We start from the raw sequence: 27,420 nt of genomic DNA, 5'->3' as shown, positions 1-27,420 counted from the left end.
AAATGAACCATTTATTAGAGCAAAGAAACTGAAAGATGTTCAGAGCACAGAGTTTCCTGAACACACTGTTTCATTTAGAAAGAAAAATGTCATGTCGTTTTTTTTAAACACTGCCGTCCGTGACCTTTAGGCGCTAATGAGAAACTGGGAACTGCAAATGAATACTGATTCATTCTAAGTCTTCGCTTTATATAATTCATGAACGTTATTAGTTTTCAGAGCCAGAGGGAGAAACTGTTTGGCTCCTCAGAACAGCAGCGCGGAGGCACAGAGCGACAGCAGCTGAGATATGTAAATGATTAGCTGCATGATTTTGCTTTTCTGTGATCAAAAAGTCTAGAAAAGCCATGCTTTTTAAAATTCTTTTTACCATAACATTCACATAACTATTTAGGATTCCTTGTTGCAGTACTTTTGCTTGGAAATTGTTTAATGTTGGAATAAACCACCCAGGAACGCCTCCAGCTAGCTAGCTAATGCTATTTCTTTAGCTAACTATTTAGCCTTATACCCTTATAGCCTTATTGCAATTATTCCATTTATCCCATTTTATCCCCATTATCCCATTCTGTTTATTCCATTTATCTTGTCATCTAGAGCAATCGTAATTACCATTGTCCATCTAGGGGGAAAAAATCTCCTTGATAAGTTGTAAATAGAAATCTCACATTGTAAATTTGGGATCTTTTCTCGTCTCAAATGAAACTGCGACGTGAGGTAACTAACAACATGAGCACGCTATGTGTTCAAAGAAATAGAGCCGTAAAAGATATGTTTTTATTTAACATACAAGCTTTTTTTTTTTTAGTTTTTATTTATATTCACAATGGATTACACCTATTGAATTCATTGTTTCACAAACTTAAAGTATATTGAATGTTTGTTGTAGCTAGAGATATAGTTTACTTTGCTAATGTTTACTTTGAGCACAGCGAGCTAAGATAAAATCCCGCGATAAATAAAACTGCAACCGGAAATAAAAGTGTAATTATTTTCCAGGCAGAGTAACAGGGAATGTTTGTGCCAAAGCTAACAGGGTATGCTATGTTAATGTTTTGCTTACTATGTTAGCTAGCTAGCATAGTTCCTGTGTTGTTTATTCAGTGACTAAGTGATTGCTGAGCGAAATCAGTGCAACGTGGATTGTTAAAAAGTTACACCAAATGTTTTTTTGTTTTTTTTAAAGTAAAGTAAAATGTATAATAGATTTTTTTTTTTAAATCCAGTAAACTTTAATTTTATTTAGGGAATGAGAAATAACCATTATAAACAATCAGCACTTTTTGAGAACGAAGGAAAAATAAACGTCTGTTTTCCAATTCATTCATTTAACTAACATCTGGAATTGCTTTTCTTCTGAGTGTTGTCCTTCTCTGACTTTACTTGCAAACATGTACAGATCTTGCAAATGTGAAATCGTGCTTAGCGCAGACATTTCAGGGTTTTACATCATGTTTTTAACTGCAGAACGTGCTGATTTATCTTCATTAATGTTTCAAAAATAATATCACAGCAGAGACAAGAGGAAACGTCTCGATTAGCCTTAGAGAAAAAACGTTAGAGGGTTTCTCCTCTTTTATGCAAAGAAGTCATCGTTTTACACAGAGGCAGAGTTTGGTTTTAGAAGGCTTTTACCATATTCTCAATTCCGATTGGTCAGAAAGTGTTCGTTAATTTTGCTATAACAACATTCACAGGTTTATATTAATGTGGTTTCTTGGTAATGTGACAATTATTTGTCTTATTAACTTCAAGAGAGAGAAAGTAGAAAGGCTGCTGAGGGAACGACTGTTTATAGCTGCTACAACATAAGGGAGAACAGGGCTTTATTTGTTTCACAACATTAAATGTAACTATAAAACTTTTTCCTTGGAACAAGATGAATAAAACAACACGTTATAGGAAAATAACAGTACTGCATCATTGATTATTCTCCTGTCCTAGCATGCCACAATGTATTTTATTCATTACGGTTTGTATGTGTTCGTTTCCAGATGTTTTTTTTCCGCCAATATCCAATCCAGGCAAGATTATCAACTGAAAATAAAACCTCTACTCTGCCCCCCTGTGGTCATTTGCTCCATTTGGTCCATCAGTAAAGGTTTCTGTCCAAAAAAACCTGAAGCAGCTCAAGTTCAAGCCAAACTTTCACCGAGGGACTTGGTCCTCTTACCCAGCACGGCAGCTCAGTAATGATCTCCATCCGAGTTCGTGTTTTTAATAACAGCCGCCAGAAATAACCGTCCGTGACAGCCGGAGATTTTAAACAACTTCTCCTGGAATGAAAAGTGGGATTTCAGCAGGAACCGAGAGCTGATGAGTGAGGAGTCTCCACTGGAGTCCTGGAGCTCTGACGTCAAATTTTCCATTCTTAACTGCCCTGCTTGATTATCTAGAGGGGAAAAAAACCCTCCTCCACATAATGAGATTTTAACCTGAGAACATTTCAAAGAGAAAACCTTGCTGCTGCATGAGAAACCGTGAGGAACGTTGTACGCTAATCATTATCTGCTCCTACCTGCTGGCAGGGAAATGGCGCTTGTCAGGGGCACTAGAGATTTCAGAACAGCGTTAGCATGGTAATTAACCTAGCGGGGGATTTAAAGCTGCGTCGTTAATTGCTAAAGTGCCAGGATTTGTAATGTGAGTTGGTTGTTGTGGCTTCGTAGGCCTTGTAGATCGTTTAAAACTCACTTCAACCAAAATAGGATGCAGTTTAGGCATGGTAGAAGATTAGCTATTAGAGCTAATGGAGAGAAAAAAACGCAGAATAGCGGTTGGAGTACAAAAGATTTAGGTATGAGTACATTCAATTGTTTGATTAAAAATGTTTTAATATTGCAAAAAATAAAATAAAAATGGACAAATGGACCAAAACAGATCACTTCACAGGTATACACAAAATGGCGACTAGGGAAAACAATGGACCTCTCAGCACTACTGTGTTCCACGCCAACAATGTCTGTTTCGAAAGGGTTCTCCGCCATCTGCAACGGTCCATTCATTTATTGATTCACCTGCCAAAAATGGAAAATCCAATATCGCGTCACTTAACATAACGAAAAAAAGAGCTAACTCGATTCCGATTCCTCGCTAGGACTTGAAATAATTCTCTTTCATGTAAGCATTAGCATTTCTCCAGCTTGCTGTGAACCCGGCACGGCCCAGCTAAAAACCCTCTGTTCATCCCTCTGGAATCACAATTCCATCTAAAGCTGAATTCCTTCTGCTCGTCTAGCGTGTGCTCAGAGGAGAAAACCGAGATGGAAGGCTTTCTTTATGTTTTTTCTTTTGGCAATGCCTCGGCTGAAACGAAATGTCCTGCGTCTTGGTGTGTTTGTCAATTGATTGTCGTTTCGGGTTGTTTGGAACTTGAAATTCAACATGTCACATAAAGACAGTTTGCCATGAAGGTAATATAAGGTTCTGCATGGCCTTTATGTTTGGAGGCTGAATTTGAATTCATGAAAAGTCCAGCAGCCAGGATGCAAAACACCTTCGTTTAAGTGTGGAAACAAAGGCACTTGAGTGCAAGAGTGTTATTTAGATTTTTTCTTCCTTTCCTTGTATAAGTTTGTATTGACGGTCTATTAACCTTTAATCTGAATGGCAGTAATGAAGAATTGTTGTTTTGTTTTTTTACTCATTATTCTTTATTTATTTATTATTCATTAGTCGTCTCTGAGTGAAGTGACATTTTGAAAAAGGTTGTTCATAACTATTCACTCATAAGAGTACGTACAGTATGAGAGAGGAAAAGAGAAAAGAAGTGAAGGTAGAGGTGAGAATGCTTGTACATTCTAATGTAAGGAAGTTATGGCGTGCCACTGCAGACAGAAATACAGAGTCTGACTGCTTCGGATTTTTCTTTTTAGTAAATGTGTCATCTTTAACAGGTCCATTTTTGAACTATAGTAATCCAAATTTCAAAACCTACTGGAGAACTTTACCCTTCTGAAGAACCTTACCCTTTATGTTGGTTCGTCAGTCAAATTAATTATTCGTTAAGTATTTGCGATTAATCGAAAAACAAACTTTTCTGGCGAACTAGGTTTTTCGCACAAGTGAAAGAAAGCCACTGCGGCACAACTGGATGGGCTCATTAGATCAATAATTATCAAAAAGAAGTGTGAGGTCACATCAAAAAGTTTGAAATATTACGTAAATGAATATAACTCTTGAACGGAATGAAATATTTTCACCAAACTTGGCAATGTAAATGTAAAGAATTACTCGGTGTGACCAGTCGGTGGCGCTATAACAGGACAAAACATGAAATTGGAGTTAAATATGGAAATATTGGTCCAATCGATTTGAAATCTTGCAAAATGTGTCTTTGTCCAAGATCCCATCAGCTTCTATGAGGACAGTTATGAATTTTGCAAAACATGGCCGCCATTGGCCAATCAATGTTTAGGAGCTATTAGACAATCGTAATGAAGTCCAATATTTTTCAAAATGATCTTGTTTTTCTCCGATTTAGGTGCTTATACTGTAGGATTGCACTGTATTAAGTAATATCTTTTTACGAATGTCCTTAAAGGCAACAAAGTGCTTGAACCCCGATAATTGCTGCTAGCAGCTAGTTTTACAATTGTTTTTGTTTTCCTGCATGTTTTCAAAAAAGTAAGGACATCTTTTTTCACAGAATGACCTTTTGCAACTGGTTGAGTGTCATCTTTTGCTTCTTTTCCTTCTTCTTCTTGAAGAGCATATCCCTAAGAGGAATAGAGGTTCATGAGTGCATGTGTGTGTGTGTGTGGGGGGGGGGGGTAGAAATACAGTACAATAGGATAGATGGGGTCACGAGCAGAAAACTCAGACGTTTATATAACACGCTAGCCGAGCCGGAGGTCCCTGGCTGACACACCGAGTTCTCACACCTCCCTCAGCGTGGCTCACATTACCATATTTCACACACGGCTGGATTCAGAGTTTATCCTTACGTTGACACTGCTGCGTTTTTGCCAGATCATGACACAGGAATGCGTGTAAAGGCTTCGTCTTTAAATGAAGTAAACACATTTTGTCTGTGGGTTCGTTAAAGCTGTTTGTCGGATCGCAAGCTTTTAGATCTACAGGCTTTAAAGATACAGGAAACGTACCCGACACGACATTTACCTCAGTTCATGTTTTGAGCTACAATGCTAATATAGCTAACAAGTAATTACGTTCATAGCCAGTAATAAATGATCTAAATCATCACACACTCGCTTTCAAATAATACTATTTGTGAATACATACATACATGACGTCTGTATTCAAGCTACAAATGTGCGTTTCCTGAAGAAAATAACGTAGTCCATGTGACTTATTAATACGTTCACAACATGTTATAATGCAATTAAAATGTTTATAATGCTTCATATGCATATCGTTTATTAGACCTGGATATCCTATATTAAATATACTTCATAGACGAGTGACAAATAGACCTTACTAAGCGTATTATAATATATTAATGCAATGTCTTTGCTACTAAAGTAGACTATAGTACCATGTTTATACTATAAACTATGGTATTCTCAGTGAATTAGCCTCTTGTGCATACATATAACACTTAACAAGGTGTTTTTAAGGGGTCGATATGAAACCTGTGTCTTTTTGGCATGTTTATTATGCTTCGTAGGCACTGAGTTACCAGTTTATAAACCACATCAGCAAGTCTGTCTGGGATAATGTTGGTGTGTGATGATGTTGACAATGCGAAACTGGTAGCTATATGCTTACATTACTTGTTAACAACATTAGCCTTAAAGATGTTTTTGCGCTGTGAGGGGGTGAGCTGTTTGGCTCTGTGCCAGCTCTTCGATTGGATTCCCAGCCCAGAGTCAGGCGGACAGCAGGCTCCTGATTTACGAGCTTCTCATCACGCCGCTTCCTCCAGGCTGTAACAGAGAGAGAGAGAGAGAGAGAGAGAGAGAGAGAGAGAGAGAGAGAATGAGGGAGGGAGGGAGGGAGAGAGGAGCATAATAAACACTGCATGCATACATTTCTGATCTTCTTTGCACTGTTTGGAGAGGGGGAACAAGGAACGAGAGGAAGGAAAGAGAACCCTGAGAGGAGAAGAGAAAAGTAGGAGTAGGGGGAGAAGAGAGGAAAAAAACAGAGAAAAAAAAAACAAGTAGAGAAGAGAAGAGATTTTATGAGCACAGAGGGAGAAAGATAACAGAAGGGAAGAAGAAGAGAAATGAGAGCAAATATAGATAATAGTTAAACAAAAAAAAAATTGAGCTGGTAGAGAAGAAAGGAGAAGAGAGGAGAAGGGGAAAAAGAAATGAAAAATAGAGGTAATGCAAAAAATAGAAGAGAGAGAGAAGAATTCAAGAATTGAAGGAATAGAGAGAAAAGAAAAGAAAAGAAAAGAAAGGCAGGAATTGAGAAGATAAAAGAAGGAAAGTAAAAGATAGCAGGTACTGAAAAGTTCAATGGACAAGAAGTGAAGAGAAAAGAAGAAGAAGAGTAGAAAAGAAAAGAGAAGAAGAAGAAAAGAAAAGAGAAGAAGAAGAAAAGAAAAGAGAAGATAGGAAAATAGAAGAGAAGAAAATAGAAGAGAAGATAGGAAAATAGAAGAGAAGAAAAGAAAAGATAGGAAAAGAGAAGACAAGAAGAAGAGAAGAGAAGAAAAGAAAAGAAAAGATAGGAAAATAGAAGAGAAGAGACAAAACACATAAATAGAAAAGAGAAATACAACAGAAACTGAGAAACTCGAAGGAAAATTGAAGAAACAAAAAGAAAAGAGTTTCGAGATAACACAGGGAAGGGAAAAAGAGAAGAGAAGAGAAAAGAAGAGAAGAAATTGGGGAGAAAGGAGAAGAAAGAAACAGACGCAGAGATAATGCAAGAATAGAGTAATATGACAGGTATCAAGAAAACACAGGAAGAAGAGAAGAGCAGGAAGGAGAAACAGAAGAGGAATTGAGAGAAGAAAGCGAGAGAAAGTAAAGGAGGAGCGGACGACAGAACAGAAGGAGAAGAGATTAGAAGAAGAGTAAACACCAGCAGAAGAGTGGATGAAAGGATTGTTGAGCGGATGAGTGGAGCGTTCTCCAGTCACTTCCTCCTACTCCTCCTCCTCCTCCATGGAATTGAACTGTAACTCAGGTGGGTGTCATGGCAACCGTCCTGTTTTCCATCCCATAAATACTCCAATGTTGCGTTTGATTGGTCAGGGCAAGAAAAAGGGAGGAGAGAAACAAAACGCCTCGTTTGCATGTGAAAAGTCTGACGTCTTTCTCACTTTTACGCTGCTTTACAGAGCTCTCGGTTATTTCTGACAGCCAGTTATGGTTTATCAACTTTGTGATGTTTTTTATTTATTTATTTATTTATTTATTTCAGTTTGATATCAAATAAATTAGTCATCTTTCTCTCTTCCTCTGCTGCTGGCTCAGGACTGAAGCGTTACTCTCTTGGCAGGATTTCAAACCGGATCTCACACACACACATACACACACGGACACACACACACACACACACACACACACACACACACACACGTGCTTATAATGCTTAATATACCTTTGTATATAATATCTTTGGGTCTTAGTGCTTATAATGCTACGATGCTTACTATATCATTATACCATCTTTATCTCCATGAGTACTATATCACCATCACAATACACGTTTATAATGCTTAATATAGTAATATAGCAGTTAATAATGCTTAATAATGTCTATTATTGTATTTAATGTCTATTTAGATACATGCATATAATGCTTTATACAATGTATTTGCCACTTAGCCATGTCTATAAAGCTTACTGTCGTTGCACCTGGGTTAGGCTTACTGTATAAAGCTTAATATACAGCAGTATCTTCACATGCTTATTATGCTTCACATGGCAACTTTTGCCTTGTTTCCAGGATATACTTATAAAGCTTAATAAAGTAGCGTTCAGTCTTTGGTATGTTAATAACGCTTAATGTAGTCACTTTGCTTCTAAGAGAAGCATATAATGCTTAATACAACGTATATGACACAGTTATGTCTATAAGGCTTAATACACTATCCTTATTTCCTGGATATGCTTATAAAGCTTAATAAAGGATCTTACACTTTCTGAGTCGTTAATAAAGCTTAATGTAGTCACTTTGCTTCTAAGACAAGTGTATAATGCCTAATACGATGTATATGACACTTAGTTATGTCTATAAGGCTTAACACACTATCCTTGTTTACAGGATATGATTATAAAGCTTAATAACGTAGCTTTCAGTCTTCGACATGCTAATACAGCTTAATGTAGTCGCTTTGCTTTTAAGACATGCTCATAAGACGCCATGGGCATCTTTTGTCTTTCGATCAGCAGTAATGTGACTGGACTCTGGATTATCGTGTGTGTGTGTGTGTGTGTGTGTGAGAGAGAGAGAGAGAGAGAGAGAGAGAGACAAAGAGCCAGTGTGTATGTGAGTTTCTCTTGACTGCACACTCCTATAAGGGGAACAGCACTGCTATACATCGCTCTCCAGAGGCCATGCAGTCTACATCAGATAAGAGAAAGCTTATCACACACACACACACACACGCACACACACACACACACACATACAAACACACACTCTGAGACTCATGTGTTCTCCAGGAGGTCTCAGCTGTCACTAATAGAGTCTCCGTCCACCTGTTTTAACCCCACACCTGAATTTCAAGGAGAAATAAAAGGTTTCTGCCTCAGCATTTCTTTATTCCTCTATAAATACTCAACTTCAAGCTCGATCCTTATAATTTTTCTGTGAAACTCTTCTTTTCTGTCCTGTGGTTCTGTGGTCACGCCTCCATCTCCTTGGTCCTGTTACTGGTTTCGTTTCCTGATTCCTCTCACCTGTTGCTCATTAGCTCAGAGGATTTGCGCTATTATTCTTTGGGATTGTCATTCAAGTTTCCGTGCCTTATCTATGACGTGTGCTTATTCTATGACCGGCATTTCTCATGTTTTATGCTTTCTACTTTTGTGGATTTTGTTTACACTTGTTACAAATGTGTAATCAGAAACAAGGAGAAGAGAAGAGAGCTCTAAAATGTAACTTCCTGTATTGGTTGGCTTTAATGTTAGGATTCATATGCGCTAATATATATATACATATATATATATATATATATATATATATATATATATATATATATATATATATATGCAGTATACGGTAATTGGTTCAAATGTAAGCAAAGTTTGTTGTTACTTGTTCATTATGGAGTCGTTGAGGTGACATGGTGGTCATTTTTTAAAAAGGCATGACCACTAGGGGTGTAACGATGGGAGGGTGTAAAAGGCAACGATCGAAATGAATTGAGGCGACAATCATAAAGCTATTTTCATGGAAAAAGGACAAATATATTTAAACTGATGTGTAAACAAGCTAGCAGGGTTTTTTTTGTGATCGTTGCAGCGATTTTTCTGCGACTTTTTTTTGAAATTTGTGATGCAGTTTGCAGAGTTTTTTCGTGCTTTTTTTGCCGAAAACTACTTGAATCGGCAAAATCGCAATTGCAATCGCTCGAAATAGTTTTGCACGCTCTTTCAGTAAACGAGACCTTTCAGCTGTTCTCGTGTTCGACACACGAGAATTGAAGACGGCTTCGCCGGAACATAAGCGTTTCGGCCCAGATCCGCAGAAAATCTGCGGTAATTTAGAAAAATCGCACGCTCCTCCACATGTCGCGGAGTTTGCTTGATTTCTGAGTTTGTTTCTGCGATCGCGAAATCGCAAAAATAGTCCTTCACTACTTATCATTCATGAATTTATGCTAGGCCTGTCCCTGATACTGAACAAAGATGTTCGCATATAGATCCATGGCTACTAATTTGCATGGTATTGTATCGTATCGTAGCAGGATCAGAAATATCATCAAATATCGAATCGTTGCTGTATGAATTAAAATCGTCTCGTATAATATTATAGCAGACTCTACGTTGTTGAATTGTCGAATATTGAATGGTCGGTGCGTTAAAAATGGAAAATCTTATCATATCATAGCAGATTCTGCTGTATCATCGAATATCAACTCGTTTACCTTAAAAATCAAAATAGTATCATATCGCATCGTATTGAATCATATCGCAAATATTGAATCATTAGGATTCAAAATCATATTATGTCATGTGGAAACCTGAGTTTTACACCCCTAGAGGCCGTGGGAGAATATATTGAGTTATATGTTATATCCATGTTCATATGTTATTCCAACATTGACATAATGTGTGGTATTATTATTCATCTCCATGCTTAGGTTCCTGTAGGTTCCACAGCAGTATAATGTGTGTATGTGTGTGTGTGTGTGTGTGTGTGTGTGTGTGTCTGTGTGTGTGTTTTCAGTGGTCTAGCTGAAACACTATGACGTAATACTGAACCCTGCTCCATTCCCTAAACCTCCCTCTTCCCAGTCAGCACTTTTCCCATCAGCCCTTTCAGCACTTCCTTGTCTCTGTGCTGTTCAGACCCGGAGTCGTGCAGCCAGCAGCTTTACCTGAGTAAACAACACCAATCAGGGCAGCAACGCATGATGGGTACAAAAACAAAACAAACTCCACCCCCACCCCCAGACTTATCTTAATTCCAGTGCAAAGCAAGCAGATGTTCATAATCCTGTCTTTAAAGGACGGCTCTTGAGTTTACATCGATTCGTTTTCTTACGTAAAATCAATATACTATCGCTTCGAGCAATATGTTCTGAATAAAACGCTGCATGTCATGCTGTTATCGGAAAATAATCAACGACAGGATGGTGGGATGGAGTGGAGATGTGGAGTTATTGTGACCACCCTGAAGTTTATTATTTACCTAAAATCAGCAAGTGTGGTATCAGTCCTCTTATACCGCAGCAATTTAACAATGAATGTATTTTATTGTATTTTTTTATTAATTAGAAAACGTCAAACTTTTTTAAAAAAATTCCTTTAGAGTTACATTTAATGTAGTGGAACATCCGTGAAACAAGTTAGTTCCTGTTCTTACTTATGTTATACTCTAGCGGCTATAGATATAACGTTGTTCCTTCATCAGCCTTTATGTTTGATTTCTTTTGGAGTTAATATGTATATGGAATTAAATTTGTGTCCAAGGTATAGAGGCAAGTGTTACCAAGGAAACGGAAAGCCCGCTAACCTGATGACGGTCCCGTGATGTAAAACGTGACTGGAATATTTTCCTACTCAGCACCATACAGAGAAGCACATATTTACAATACTCAGATAAATGTTCCATGATGTTATTATATGGCAATATCGACATCATATTATAGCATATCGTATATGGTGGCTTGCTGGTTAAAATGTCATGACTCTTAGCGAAGAACTTATATTGTCAAACATAATGGGAAATTTTACAGGCAACGGTTTCTAATGTTAGCGTACACATTCCCTCTCTCTCTCTCTCTCTCTCTCTCTCTGTCTCTCTCTCTCACTTTCCTTTTCTCTCTTGGCTGGTACGGATCCTATTTTTAGATGAGTGGAACGTTAAACACACAGAATGTTCTTCTGTCCCTGGGTGGCTTTGGTTTGTCTCTTGTTGTGGCATGGTCTTTAAAGTTATTCTTAAACCTTTTATTGTTTAAAAAAAAAAACAGTCTTTACATTATTTAGAGATATTCCTGTGGCCAGTTCTCGACCTTTAAACGTCCTAATGACGGTCGGCCACGAGGTGCGGCTTTTAGTTTTACGCAAGCAGCATGGAAACGCCATCTAGTACGGTCATTATTTCCCTAAAGTTCCCTTCATCCCAACCTCATGTCATGTTCAAAGAGTTGTTTGAGAACCAAACGACATGTGACTCTTCTTGTGACTCTTTCTTGTTTGAGTGGTGTTTATTTACTATTCCTGGCGTCCAGGTTTTGGCAGTATGGCCTGCGTGGCGTTGTGTTTTTGGCGTCCCCAGGGGAAAGCACTTTGACTGGCGTTGCATGTGCTGTAACAGGTGTTTGGCTTGCACGCTGTGTTAGCGCTGATTGAAGGTCCCCGTGTTGTTCTGCGTTCAGAGAAGACGGATTCAGAGCTTGATTCAAGAGGATTTTTTGTAGGGTTTCATAGGGTTTCATATGTCAAATAATACTTTCACATAAATTTGCTCTTAACCTGAATGTACAACAAAATGGATAAATATGGAACCATAAAAGGTTCTTTGGCTTGTCCTAAGGTTCTACATAGAATTCTACAACAAAATCTTTCAAGTTTCAAGTAGAAGCCATTTGTAAGCAATGACCTCAATGATGCTATTCCCTAAAAAAAACTCTTAAGGTTCCCTTTAGACCTTTTTTTTCCCCAGAACAATTGCTAGCGATAAAACGGCTCAGGTGGAACTCATACTGTAACCATGACCACGCTCTTACCGGTCCTAGCTACAATTGGCTAACTAACTAACCTAGCTCTCTCTCTCTCTAGATTAGATTGATTAATATCAGTAATTCCAATAAAATAGATATTAGTGTAACTCTGGTGGTGAGGAGGTGGTTTGTCTTCACTGTAGCTTTGGAGGCAGAAAATCAAGAGAGTTCGTGCTGCTTGAGTGACGTCACAGTCACTTAGTCACAGTGAATGGCCCAAAAAATTGCTTACATGTTGTTATTGTTAGTTAAAAAATCGTAGTGTTGGGAAATATTTTTAGAAATATTGTTGTAAATCACCTCGCGAATATAATATCCACTCACTAAGAATAGTCATTTTGTCCTCCATGTTTGTTTTGGATTTCCTTTCCCGTAACATGATTGATCAGGAAATAAAAACCCTGCTGGAGAAAAACAATAGAAACCTTCATCGAATTTGGTAATAATAGTTTTAATGGATATAATGGGAAATGTATTGGTTTTAATAGAAACTGTATTGGTCTCTACTTGAGTCTCTGTATTGAGGCTGTATTGAGTCTCTACTGGTAATTTGTTAACTTCTACTGGTGGCATGTTATGTCCAGTGGATGCCATTAAGGACCAAAATGGTAATGGTAACGGTTTTAATGCTTAGCTGATGGTTTGTAATGGCATTTGTAGTAGAAACCATTAGAACTTCTGTGATGGTTTATATTGTTTTTTTTTGTTTTGTTTTGTTTTCTAGCAGGGAAGACATTAACGTGACTCAGAAGCTTTGGAAGCCCAAAAAAAAAAAAAAAAATTGGTTTTCTCAGGAATCCCTTTTTCCCCCAGAGTGTAGTCAATCAGCCTAGACTTTTTAGCAATGAGGCTAATATAGCTAATGGAGTAACAGTCTCACACAAAATCTTCCATTTTGCTTGCTGAAAATGTCTTTTTAGCCCCGTATCTCATTTTATTTTTAACCACTTTGGTTTAAAAAAAAAAAAAAAAAGCAGCAAAGTCCATTTTTACAAATTTCGTCCAGATGACTTCTACGTTTCTGTACAATTCTGCCTTCAAACTGTAGGCCTTCTTCCTTCAAACTGGCCTAGGTGGTGGAGCGATACTAAATTGTCCAAAATGGCTGCCTCGGCAATATTACAGCATTCCGTTACGTTAGTGACATTAGCCTTGTAGCTTCAGTGCTAAACTAACAAAGCAACATCAGACACCATGTTATACTGTCGTTTACAAAAATGTACATCTCTTTTTTTTTTGGCTCAAAATTGAGTAAACACAGAAAAACCTCGCTAATCGCACCATGCTAGCGCAAACCAAGCCTCGGCTAGAGCCCGAGCTCCGAGGAGCCGCCTGTATAAGCTTGATTGTTTTGTTTTGTTTACTCAGCAGGGTGTAGCAGGTGGCACACAGACATTTCATTTCATTTCATTTCACCAGCTTCACTCACATTATTGATCTGCATCTCATTTTCACCAAACAGAACCTCTCCCTAGGTGTATTAAAAAATTAAGACCTCTTTCTCGGTACAAACCTGAAATAATATCCAGTCCTCCTCACCAACTTCTCACCGAGCTGTCAGGGACAATGTTGTGTATGTGACGAGGTCTCATGATGCCTGGAAACAACCTCAGCATCCCAGAAACCGACCACAAAGCCGAGAGGTTCAGATCTGTGACAAATTTTTTTCCAGTTTCATTTTTATTGAACATTTCTGCTGAAAATTTCTGCTGTACATTTCTGCTGAACATTTCTACTGAACATTTCTGCTGACCATTTCTGCTGAACTAAACATTTCTGCTGAACATTTCTGCTGAACATTTCTGCTGAACTAAACATTTCTGCTGAACATTTCTGCTAAACATTTCTGCTGAACTAAACATTTCTGCTGAACATTTCTGCTGAACATTTCTGCTGAACTAAACATTTCTGCTGAACATTTCTGCTAAACATTTCTGCTGAACTAAACATTTCTGCTGACCATTTCTGCTGATCTAAACATTTCTGCTGAACATTTCTACTGAACATTTCTGCTGACCATTTCTGCTGAACTAAACATTTCTGCTGAACATTTCTGCTGAACATTTCTGCTAAACATTTCTGCTGAACTAAACATTTCTGCTGAACATTTCTGCTAAACATTTCTGCTGAACATTTCTGCTGAACTAAACATTTCTGCTGAACATTTCTGCTGAACATGTCTGCTGAACATTTCTGATAAACATTTCTGCTGAACATTTCTGTTGAACATTTCTGCTGAACATTTCTGCTGAACATTTCTGCTGAACTAAACATTTCTGCTGAACATTTCTGCTGAACATTTCTGTTGAACATTTCTGCTGAACATTTCTGTTGAACATTTCTGCTGAACATTTCTGTTGAACATTTCTGCTGAACATTTCTGCTGAACTAAACATTTCTGCTGAACATTTCTTTTGAACATTTCTGATAAACATTTGTGCTGAACATTTCTGTTGAACATTTCTGATAAACATTTGTGCTGAACATTTCTGTTGAACATTTCTGCTGAACATTTCTGTTGAACATTTCTGCTGAACATTTCTGCTGAACTAAACATTTCTGCTGAACATTTCTGCTGAACACGTCTACCAAACGTGTCTGCTGAACATCACCTTTTCTCTTCTCTCCTCCCCTCCCTTTCCCAAATATTCCATTGAGAAGAAAAAAAAACAAATTGGGCAACACACAGCAGTAAACATTCACTGTTTTTTTTTTCTTTTTATACTAACAGAGGAAAACAAAATTAAAAGCCCCCCAAACCCCCCCCCCCCCCCCCCCCCCCCCGGCTCATCATGGCTACCCAATAACTGTCGCTGGTTATATAGATATTGTAAGACCCAACAACAGGCAGAAAAATTTAAGTGGGAATTGTCTGTAACTCTATAAAGTATACGATAAAGGGATGCAATTTATAAAAAAAAACTTGTCTGTACAACCCTTCATCGTATACCTTATTTTCTCGAGTTTTAGTAAAAAAAAACACGTCCTTTAGCCACTGAGAGATAGATGGGTATTTAGCAGACTTCCAATGCAACAGTAGGGAACGTCTTGCTATAAGGGATGTGAAAGCAATAACATCCTTTTGTATCGAGTTCAATGGAACTGAGTCATCAGGAATCCCAAATACAGCAATCAATGGGCAAGGTTTTAAATCTACCCTGAGAATAGTGGACATGATGGTAAAAAAACCAAACCAAAAACCATGGAGATCAGGGCAGAAGAAAAACATATGGCCAAGATGGCAGGGAGAGCCATGGCATTTATCACACTTGTCCTCTACGTCCGGATACATCACAGAAAGTCTCGACTTGGACAGATGGACTCTGTTTAAAACTTTGAACTGTATAAGTCCAAGACGAGCACAAGAAGACTGTACCCTCCCTATAGCATGTTCCCAACACTAATTTAATACGTCACTGACCAAATATAGAGGATTTATTGTTTTATTTATGGAGTGCTCAATCTCAGGAGTGGGCATTGGGTCAGAAATCTACACCCAGGTGGTGACAGGGTTCTGGAAACACTGTAACTCTAATTATAGCTTCAGTCAGAATTAGTTAGAAGCAAAAAGGTGAAAATTATATTTAAACCTTTATTAAACGGTGTCTAGCTTAGTTTATCTGAAGATAAAATAGCTTCCTTAGCGCTGCATTAACATTAGCACTCTAATGATTTATTAGCTTTTTTCATGACTGTGTATGTGTGTGCTGCGCTAGCTTAGATTCACATTAACTTTCCAACCCTTAAATAAATATACCTGTTTAGATTACGTTAAACCTCTCTCTCTCTTACAAGTCTAACGATCATCTTTAGCACGAAACTTTATTTTTGTTGATGATATACGGTGAAATTAGCAGCCCTTGTGATGCTAGTTTCGGCTTAGCATAATGAAAAATTGGTGTTTTGATAAAATGATGAAAGTGAAGCTTCTAAAAGTTGGTTTTACTGTATATAAATACTCCACATGATTTTCCTAGAAAAGTACGGTCAGTGTTTTATTTTCTACATATGTCATGATCATGGTAGTTATGGATTCTGAGAACAGTTCATCTTTACTTTTAGAGTTGCAGTTGTGAATGTGGAGCATGAGTGACTGTCAGATATGTCAGATATGGTGTCAGGTTCCTCTCTCAGACTCTCTGGGAACCTTAATGAGACGTGGCCTCATTCGTTTCGAGGTGAATGACTCAGCAGGGCTAAATCAACTCATGTAGCCCTTCGCCCTCGTCCCGACCCGATTCGACCCGATTCGACCCGACTCGACCCGACACGACCCGACCTGACCCGAGAGTTTCGCTCCGTCTTAGAGGACAACGAGCTTCACTGAGCTTTACAGGCTTCTAAGAAGAATGTTTAGTATTATTTTCTACTATGACCACCATATTTATAATGAACTAACCTGTTATAATGCATTCATAAGGTTTTATACACATTGGTATAATTATTTATTTATTTTAAAAAACATAGCAAATGTTACACCAATGTCTATTTTTTAACATTTATTTTCAAGCATATACTGTAGTTATAATATTTATAAATTACATTTGTAATACTGTCTAAGTAGTATTCATGAGGTCCAAGCGTGAGAGCACTGTTGGATTCTCGATTCACGCTGATTGTTTCTATAGTAATGGCTCATTCCTGGAGAAACATGTGACGGACTCTCCCCATAAACGATTGTAATAAAACATCTGTAATCATCTGTACAGTGAAGTTTTCTGTAAAGAGACGTTTGTGTAACGTTTTATGGAAGGAGTCTCACTCAGACATAAAGAGACGTTACTTTAAGGTTCCAGAGGAGTTTCTCGGTCACACGACAAGCTGCGTTGTTGTTGTTGTTGTTGTTGTTGTTTTTTTACTTCAAGAGAGAGAAAAAAAGAGAACAGGAACTACGTTGTTTCGTAGACATTCCGCAACATTAAATGTAAATATAAAAGGATAAAATGAACATGCTGTTAATGTTTTAAAAATGTGTAATTTTTGGGAAATTGTTGTGGTATAAGAGGAATAAAATTAATCAACTTCAGCTTCATCACACCGCCCGCCGTGTCTTTGATTATTTTCCTACAACAGCGTGACACGGCATGTTTTATTTCTTCCCTAATGGTAACTGGTTCTTAAGTACACTCTTCTATGTGTTATGCGTCATCCCTCTCAAATGAAACAGCTTCGGCTTTTTTTTAAATGCTGTTGTAATCCCAATATTGACGTTACTGTAGATTTGTCTGGGTAACGCGATAGGAATCGAGCCGGTTATCTCGGTTTAGGCTCCGGTTCAGAATGTTCTACTTTGTTCTGCGAGGTCAGAGCTTCAATAGAAGATTCCAGCGCTTGTCTTCTGATTAGCTTATCTCCTAAACAAACCGAGCAAATACAGAGATCTCCACAGATGTGCCGGTAAACGAGGTCAGGACTCAGGAGAGCTGATTTACGGCACCAAAGCGCATTTTCTAGTACAGTAGATGACATTAATGCATGTTAAAGGAAAACAAAACGGAATACACAATTTCCCTGTGACCTCAAATGGAGTTGAGTGTCCATGACATGTTTGGTGACTGAAGTCTGTTCGCTTTGTACTATAACTGCAGCTAAAACACTTTCTTTTTTGATATTCTACATGGTGATTTGAACTTAATATCATGTTTATTGACCAAATAACTTGTAATTTGTAATATATTACATCATTACTTTGACTTAATTCTAGTTATTTCAAGCTAATAACTTATTTTTACATACTTTAACTTATATCACTTTGAAATATTATGTCGTTATTTCATTTCAATCGATATCTCATTATTTTGAATGAATAACTTATTTCAACACAATAACTCATTAATTCAAGATACTATGGTGTTCATTTGACTGAATATATAAACCTTTATTTAAACTCAACACCTCGTCATTTCAGGATGTTATGTTTTATGTAAAACTTTGACATAATAGCCAGTTATTTTAAATGAACTTCTCTTTATTTCAACATAGCATTATTTCGATCGAGTATGTTCTTAATTCGATTTAATAACTCGTTATTTCAAACGATTACTCGCTGTTTCGTTTTAATATTCCATCATTTCGATGTAATCGCTTATTTTAAAACAACACTCTGTTATTTCATAATGCTACATCATCGATTTGGCTTAATATCTTGTTATTTGAACTTAATAACTCATTGTTTCAAGATATGTCATTAATTCCATTTATCTCGTTATTTCAACTTAATATCTCATTGTTCATCTCATGAGGTCATTATTTCGACTTAATATCTCCTTGTTCATCTCATGAGGTCATTATTTCGACTTAATATATCATTGTTCATCTCATGAGGTCATTATTTCGACTTAATATCTCATTGTTCATCTCATGAGGTCCTTATTTTTGACTTAATATCTCATTGGTCCCGCTTACCGGTTTGTTATTTCAAAGTATTATGTCATTATTTCGACATGATATCTTGTCATTTGATTTCATTATTTCAAGCTAATATGTCACTGATTTAATATCTTTCTAATCCGGCATAATAACAGGTTATTTAGAGTTATCTCTCTATTTCGACAAGGTTTGAAGGTGAAATTTAAGCAGAAAAGTTGGAGGTTCTGCGATTGAAATCTTTTGCCCAATGTTTGGGGGCAACTATATAAAGATGCAGTTATGTATACTATATATGGAAATATTTTTCTTTGTTTGCCAGCTCCATTATAAAAATGTAGGACACCAAAAAATATCTGTCTGTATTGGAAAGGGTTTTTTGGCTGTGCACCAAAATAGCTCTTGCTTACAGTATAGTACAGTACGTGGTATTTTCTACCATGGTGACTCCAAGGTTCCAGTGATACACGCCATTGTACCGTGTTTCCCACAAATCACAGTTAATGAGGAGGCTAGGTTTTTCTCAGGTATCTGCCTGTCAATCAGCAGTTGGGCCGGCGATCCGTGGGTAGGCCTCGTCGCTCTACAGTGAGCAAAACGCCTGCTGGGATTCCCTATTGTTCCCTGTGTACGGCTATTGAGAGGAGTGGGTGTAGCCTTCCCCCCTCTTGCCCTCTCTCTCTCTCTTTCTCTCACTCCTCTAGATTCTCTCACTCTGGGCCATGTCAGCGTGAGGTAAAGCTCCAGGAAAGCCTCATTTTTACTGGAGCTCCATTCATCCATCCTCATGGCCGTGGTGCAGCAGCAGGCTGCGCTTCCGTTATCTCAGTTTGGACTTGCTGGGTTTCCATCGTCTTCTTCAGGTAACACTTTTTTTCTGTAAGGATTTAAGAGAACAAGAGAGAGAGAGAGAGAGAGAGAGAGAATGAAAGAGAGAGTTGAGTAATGACACCATGTTTAGCAACTCCTTGTGCTTCGTTTTGACATGTGGATCATCAGGAGCTGGTCAAGCTGATAGACCCAGAACTTGTCTTTTGACTCAAAGTGAAACTGAATCTTTCACAAGAAACTTTGAGGACATACATGCTAACGGATGGACGAATTTCATAGAAAGGTTTAAAGTCAGTTGTTTCTCTATGACTTATGTAAAAAAATTAATAAATAAATAAATAAATAAAACAGATTTAGTTTAGACTGACATAAACAAGATTTGAGTGGATTTTTTCTCAGTGGATATCTGGACACGTGACTCGGTTTAATCTTACATCATAGATTCAGATTTTATGGCTCCAAACTATGATTTCTTGACGAAGGCGCTTCTTGACGTTTTGCAATCTGTGACAAAAACAACAACACAGCGGTTGTTCAGGTCTGCGTTGAATGAATACGTTCAAACGTTTTGGCGACTTTCAGTTTGTTATGCAAACCACAAAGAAGCGTAAACTCCTCTGTCCAGAAGATTCTGTCCGGAAAACTTAACGTTACAGCTTTACTTCTGACTTTTACAAAGCGCTGACACTGGAGACTCCTTCCAGAAATCGTTAAACAACGTCTCCTTACAGAAAACCTCACCCGATTGATGATTATACGTGTTTTTAAATCTGTTTGTGTGAATTGAGCGGTTACTAGAGAAACGCTAACATATTAGAAAGAGTGCATTGATATAAACCGAAAGCTGCAAGCTTTTATTCAGGCCAAAATCTGTCTCTTTCACATGTTTGTGTTGACTGTTTCTTGCTCTTTAATCCTGATAACCTATGTACAAACCCCCCCCCCCCCCACACACACACACACACACACACACACACAAACCCTTCTTATTATTCTTCAATCAATTGACTGTAGTATTTTAGCTGAGATTAGTGAGCACTATTGAGTCTCTACCTCTACTGAGTTGATTGATTGTCTTGGGCTTTGTCAGTTCCTCAGGCGTTTACAGCAGAGCTCCTTCAGCAGGGTCCCCAGGCTCCAGCCAGGAAGTAGCATGTGTTTTGGCTATTCCAGACCGACACAATGCTGCCGTCTGCATAATTGGCCATTTTTCTTCCAGCCGGTGTCTGTTCCTTCCGCAGTATTTCATACCAAAACTTCTTTCTGTCGGATCGGACATTTGCTACGTGTGGAGGAAACTGTTGCCTTTGCCAAAAATGTGTTTCTGTTTTGTTTTTTTTTCCCCCTTCTCTTGTTGTTAGAGGCTGACCTTGCATTTCTTTGTGCGAGTTATGTATTAGGGGGGCTGTATAGGGCCTGGGAATGTGTTTCTATACGTCCAGCACACTGAAGCTCTTTGTCTGGTTCCACCTGGATGAGGCTATAATGTAGTCCTGGTCACTCATTAAAGAGAAGACACGGAGTTCAGAAACCACCTGATCTCACACAGACACTCAAATCTCTCTGACACTAATGTACCAAAGTGAGAAAACAGAAGGGAAAAGACTCAGTGCAGCTTTACTTTCGTAGTTTTAATTCTGTAGAGATGTCTCACTGCTTTTAAGAGTTTCTGGAACAGAAGTAACTACGAATTACAAGCCAAGTAACACTCTAACAAGCCTGTGTGAAAACTTCAGTCAACCCCTAGATTTAACTGTTAGGTAGCTAGCTAGCTGTTTTGTGCGTTCAAGTCCTCCTGGACGGTTTGCATTTTATAAGTCGGGAAGTTGTAATTTTCGACGTCACTTTGGTCGGAGCAAGATAGCGGTGTACCTTCTCTTAATTAACTACAAAAAAAATATTGCAAGGTTATTTTTAAACTCTACTTCTAGTAGAGTTAAAATGAAGAATAAAGAATGTGCATCAAGTGTGATTTTGTTTTTCATCAATTCTTGAAGCCACTGTAAATTTTATTGTAGCATATTATGTATCGTAATTTTACAATCCTGCACTGCGGCCTACAAACATGGCCGCCATGGACCACAATTCCCAGAGGACTCATTCATTCAAATCACGCAAACCTGCATTCAATCTCACACACAATCACACCACAGTTTAAAAGGATTTTCGAGGCATTAACTCTTTGAAGTATTGAGTGTTATCACCATACCAAGCGTTTGTACCCTGTTCCTTGTTTTGATTCATGGTCTTTGATCTTGTTTCTGGTTTCTCGTTCTCGATTCTTGCTTTTCCTTGTTAATGCCTGTTTGCAGATCTACTGACCCATTACCTGTTTTTGACCACAGTATTGTCTCATGATTTGGATTTGTCTGCCTGCCTCTCTTTATTAAAAAGCTCTTATCTGCACTTGCATCTGTCCTAACCTTCTTTACGTGGATTTCGTGACAGCTGGCAACTGGATTTCTGTATCAATCAGCGCTATAAATCTACAAAGGGCTAAAAAAAAAATCTATGAATATCTATGAAATAGTGCGTGCGACGTTGCAAATCAAACTTTCTTTCCGATTGGTGCTCGAATGTTAACTGATTTGCTTGTATTTCAATCGCTACATATACCAAACACATCATAACGAATTTACCGTTAACTACAGACGTCACACCCATTGGCGCCACCGTGTTTTCTTTCTGACACGCCCCCGACTCTGAGCTCAAAGAAAATCCCACTCATAATTACAACTTTGTGGTGTTTGTCACGTGCATTCAACTCGTAAATACGATCTTTCCAACACGACACATCTGCTGTTGATGCAACCAAATATGAACACGTTATTTGGAACGAACAGATCACATTTACGAAACAAATACGAATACTGTAGGAGGAGCACTATTTTGTTTATTAATATCAGCATGAATGTGTGGCGATGAGTGATGCATTTACAATTTACATTCATTTATTCATCCTTAGTAACTGCCTGGTCAGGCTCATGCTGGTTCAAATTCTACTAGTTTGTTTATATTTTGTGCACTAAATTTGTTTGAAAACATCACGAGCAGGCACAAACTAGAATAATATCTGGGTGAGTCTCGCACTGGACTTGAAACCAAGTATGAACTGAAGTGATATAGCTGACGCTGAGGAACCGTCAGAGCCTGAATTCACACACCATGCTGACAATGCTGACATTGAAACATCTGTTTTTGTTCCCAGTGTTTCCTCAGAGCAACAGCTGGGGTTAGAGTTCAGTTCATGTTTACGCCACCTACTGTACAGTCAGACTCTCAAACGCTAAATTAAATAAGAAGGTTGGGTTCAGGAAAATACAAGCTACAATTTCCTCATCCATTACCAGAAACTTTCTGAACCCACAGCAATTGAATTAGTTTTAATGGAAATGTGCAGGTTTGAACCTAAAACTCTTGTGACTGCTGTGATTTTAGCTTATTTGTTAGCAGTTCATGGTACCTTAGTACTTAGTAATTACTGTTAAATCAGTACTTATCTATCATATCATTCCGAATCCCATAATGAGATATGCTTTTATAGAAAAGTAATCAACTTCCATCCACTTTTTGAATATGTTCATATAATAGCATGTCATGAAGAGCAATTTGTCAACGATTCCTTTTTCTTTATTAAATAAAGACACATTATAGTTTTTTAGCCGTTTATGGTTACATTTAATAATGCAGAACGTCCAGGAAAATCGTTAGTTCCTGGTCTCACTTACGTTATGGCAGCTATAAGCAGTCTTTCCTTCACCAGCCTCTCTTTTTTCTCTCTCTTGAAGCTAATAAGACAAAAAACGCAACTTGTCATGTTAGCGAGAAAGCGCAAAAAGTGTAAACTTACACTTAAAGTTACAGTTTTACTTCTGACTGTTACAAAGCGCTGGCACTGGAGACTCCTTCCATAAACATTAACTCAACATCTCCTGACCGCATCAACAATTGTGTGTTTTTCTAGTTGCTATTATAAAAAAGGATAACGTATTGCAATGAGCGCATTAATAAATAAATAATCCAGTGATTTGACTTGACACCTTTCAGGAACTCCTGTCAGATTCGAGAATTAAACAGCGCTGTGTCATAACGGAAATGATCATTTTTCCACTTGTCGCAGAATCAGGACCAGGAGGTACGTATCCAGGAGAAATGACAGGAAGCACTGTGTCACGGTTTAGTCATCATTTTTGTCGTTTTCACCTCTGAGTGAGTGTTTTGGTGGAGTTTTTTTAGGCGTGGCTAGATGTAAATCGGTTCTGCCGTGAACCTGCTTGGTAATTTATGGATGATTGACATTGATCAGTTTCAACATATGCATATACATTGGCCCAAATGAAACAAAAACAAACAAAAAAAAGAATTCAAAGAAAAAATCCAAATGGTTCATAAATGATGCTTGAGTATTGCGGTCCTTTTAAACCCTGCTGATTCAGTGGTCCATGTGAGCTGTAGACTAGAGCCAAAGGTTAATGTGGTGTGAGTGCGGACGGCACAGGAGCAGGTGCCTGTATGAATGTGGCATAATGGCAACAGCAGGTGGACAAAGTCCATTCCCTCCTGCTCTACACATTTCAGGCATACACCGAGACAAATCTGTTGAGTCACGGCTGTCATCTTAATGATGGGCATCTGCGTTGATGGAAAGGCTGTATAGTGTGGCACAGCATGGCACACTGATGTCCAGCATCTTGCGTCTGGACACGGTATATCGGATGGGATTTCTAGTAGCCCCCCCACCACCTCCACCTCCTTGGCTCCATTTCTCAAATTTCCCGTCATCTCTAGCCCGTATTTGCACATCTGTCCTCTGACAGAGATGTATTTACCCATCACAGTGTCCACTCGGGCAGCTCGGGCTGACAGACGTTCTCATGATTGGATTCAGTGACGGGGGAAGTGGGCTGCGTTATCTGAGCAACACGAGAAGAGGTGGAGGGATGGATGGAGGGATGGATTTATGGAGGACACAGCAGGGGGCAAACAGAGCAGTTATTAGCTGATGGTGACCTCCAGGACCAACCTTTATCCACTTCAGCCCTCCTGCTGGGCTTCAGCCGAGCACATTCACCTTCCCTGCCTGGGACCTCGCCGGCAAAACGGCCGTCTTTTTATAGCCTCGACTACTGAAAAGCATTCTTATAAAGCGCAGCGTTGTTGATTCAAGCTGTGCCGAATCGAAATTGCGAGGTTTCTGGGGAAATTTGCATGTTGTGCCTTCATAACGAGTTCATTTACAGTGGAAGAGGGTAGTTAACATGCAAATGCAACCATTTCCTCAATGTACGAATGAATTCATCTATATCCTTAGGCAGGTTTCCTTTTAAAGGATTTTCAGTATAATCAGTGCAAAACACAATGATGCAATGACATTTTGTTCTTACAAATAGCAACACAACTTTAGTTTTGTCCATATGTAAAATGTGTCAAACTTTCTGACAGGAAAACTAGTCTCATGTGATAGGATTGTCTCATGACAGTTATTTGGGAAAAATGGGACAAAAAGACTGAAACGGACATGAAAACATTTCTAGTTTGATTCTTTGATTCCTAATTTAATTCCTAGTTTGATTCTTTGATTCATAATTTGATACCTAGTTTCATTCTTTGATTGGTAGTTTGATTCTTTAATTCCTAATTTGATTCCTAATTTGATTCCTAGTTTGATTCTTTGATTCCTAGTTTGATAGCTAGTTTGATTCTTTGACACTGGAGAGTCCTTCCGTAAAAATATTAAATAAACGTCTTCGTACAGAACACGTCATCATATCAACAAGTACACACATTTAAAAAAAAAAAAATTAAAAAGGAGGAGCATTATAATATAATATTGTCTTATTATATTATTATATTATTATATTGGTTCAGTGGTTAGCGTGTTCACCTCACACCTCCAGGGTTTTGGGATTTGATTCCCACCAAGGCCCTGTGTGTGCGGAGTTTGTATGTTCTCCCCATGCTGTGAGGATTTCATACAGGTTCTCCAGTTTCCTCCCCCAGTCCAAAGACATGCACGGTAGGCTGATTGGCATGTCTAAAGTATCCGTAGTGTATGAATAGGTATGTGATTGTTGTGCTCTGCGATGGATTGACACCCCATCCAGGGTGTACCCCGCCTTGTGCCCCATGCTCCCTGGGATAGTCTCCAGGTTCCCTGCGACCCTGTAAGGATAAACGATATAGATAATGGATGGATGGACCTTCTGCCGAATCAGAATACAGAATTAATTTAACATCACTGTGAGACATAATAAGCGAATTTTTTTTTAAATTTAAGTCCACATTTTCAGGTTGTATTGAAAGCTCTCATGTTCCACTAATCCATGCAACTGATAAGTGAGAGTACACGATAAGACGTATGCAAGGCCACTCTTTTTATCCTTCTCTCGTGTTTTAATCCTGGAAGTGTTCCTAACATGCTGCTTCTACGTTTTAAAACACATCTCTTTTGGACAGTTTGCAGCTAGCCAATTCATCACTCTGGAGACAATTTAATTATCCGATGAACATTAATCATTATTCATTGCTCGTTCGTCATATTATTTTGTCTCTGGAGCAGTGGTTTTAGGACGAGAGTGGTGTAATACGGCAAACCTCTGGAGGTTCTGCTGTTAATGCAGTTAGAGAGCGTGTTATTCTATGTGCCATGATATTTTTGAGGAAGCATTCTCATTTCCTCATGAGACCAGCTACGACCAATTTGCTTTCGTGGTTTATGATCGATATCAGAGACGCATCCTTCTCCATTCAAGACAGACGTTGGACGTGTCGGACGTGTTGGACATGAATCATTTTTATTTATGTGGTTTAACCAAGGCAGGACTGGTTCACTTAGCAAGACCTCCTGCTGTGACAGGAGTCGTATATCTGCACCGAGACGATCCGCATGTAATCCGCTAATGTTATTGCCTGTCTGAACTCCCTGTAACATCTAACACACAGAGGTCCTTCACTTTTTACCACTCGCAGCCCACACCATCAACCACAAAAACCCACAGCAGCTCCAGTCTGACCTGATCATTAAACACAGATCAGTTAGAACTGTAACAAGAGGTGAAGCTGGAACTCTTTGTGGCCCGTGAGAAAAACTTCCAGTGTAGCCCAAACCCAAAAGTCTCAGCCTTGGGACTCCTGGTGCTCTAGCTGCATGTTTACCACAGGAGTCTCCTCAGAAGAGCAGTGAGCTTTTCAGGAACCCATAAATGTTTTAGCAACAATATAATTTACCCAGCAACCTTTTCAGAAAATTCATGGACACAGTAATCCTTTCAGAAACTGGTGGTCGTTTCTGTTAAACCATAGACTTTTTTTTTCAGGAACCCAGGAACCTTTTTAGCAGCACTTTCAGTTACTTAACTTTTCATCAACGCTTTGAGAAACTGGGGAACTTTTTCAGGAACCCAGAGACTTTTTTTCTGAAACACAGGAACCCACAAACCCACAAATTTTCTAGAAATTCAGGAACCTTTTCAGCCATCAAGGAACTTCTGATGAATCCAAGGATATTTTTCTGGAACATAGGAACCTTTTCAGGAACCTATGGACATTTTTTTTTTCATAAACACAGAACTGATCAACAGGAATCCAGGAACCTTTTAAGAAACTGAAACACTTTTCCCAAAACCCTTTTTTTCTGAAATTGGAGAACTTTTGAAGGAATCCAGAGTTTCATTTTCTGCAAGTTATGAATCTTTTCAGGAACCAGGATTTTTTTATTTTATTTTATTTTATTTTAGAAATACAGGAACTTTGGGAATTATTTTCGGAACTCAGGAACCCAGAAATGGATTTAGAAATTATTATTATTATTTTTTTAATAGAAGGATTTTCAGGAATTTCTCACAAACTGATGAACCCAAGGACCTTTTCTGGAATGTAGTAACCTAATCAAGGATCGTGTGATG

The 27,420-nt window shown here is 38.4% G+C and overlaps 1 protein-coding gene across 4 annotated transcripts in view; it reads left to right on the top strand.

Annotated features, from left to right (window-relative positions):
* arhgap24 (Rho GTPase activating protein 24) overlaps positions 1 to 27,420 on the top strand; it is a 101,606-nt gene that overhangs the window by 52,543 nt on the left and 21,643 nt on the right. Inside the window, exon 1 of one of the 4 annotated variants that reach the window (XM_053649673.1) lies at positions 5,951 to 7,104. The exons of 2 other annotated variants lie outside the window; for them this stretch is intronic. In XM_053649673.1, the coding sequence (XP_053505648.1) occupies positions 7,083 to 7,104 (22 nt within the window). In that variant the 5' untranslated portion in view covers positions 5,951 to 7,082. Of the gene's footprint in view, positions 1 to 5,950; positions 7,105 to 19,464; positions 19,549 to 27,420 lie in introns of those variants that run through there. One more of the 4 variants, XM_053649672.1, reaches the window with a different exon arrangement.

The sequence above is a fragment of the Ictalurus furcatus genome, chromosome 18 (genome assembly GCF_023375685.1).
Source record: "Ictalurus furcatus strain D&B chromosome 18, Billie_1.0, whole genome shotgun sequence".
NCBI classification, from domain to species: domain Eukaryota; kingdom Metazoa; phylum Chordata; class Actinopteri; order Siluriformes; family Ictaluridae; genus Ictalurus; species Ictalurus furcatus.
The sequence above is the reverse complement of the archived record's forward strand: the minus strand, read 5'-3'. Positions and strand labels throughout refer to the sequence as shown.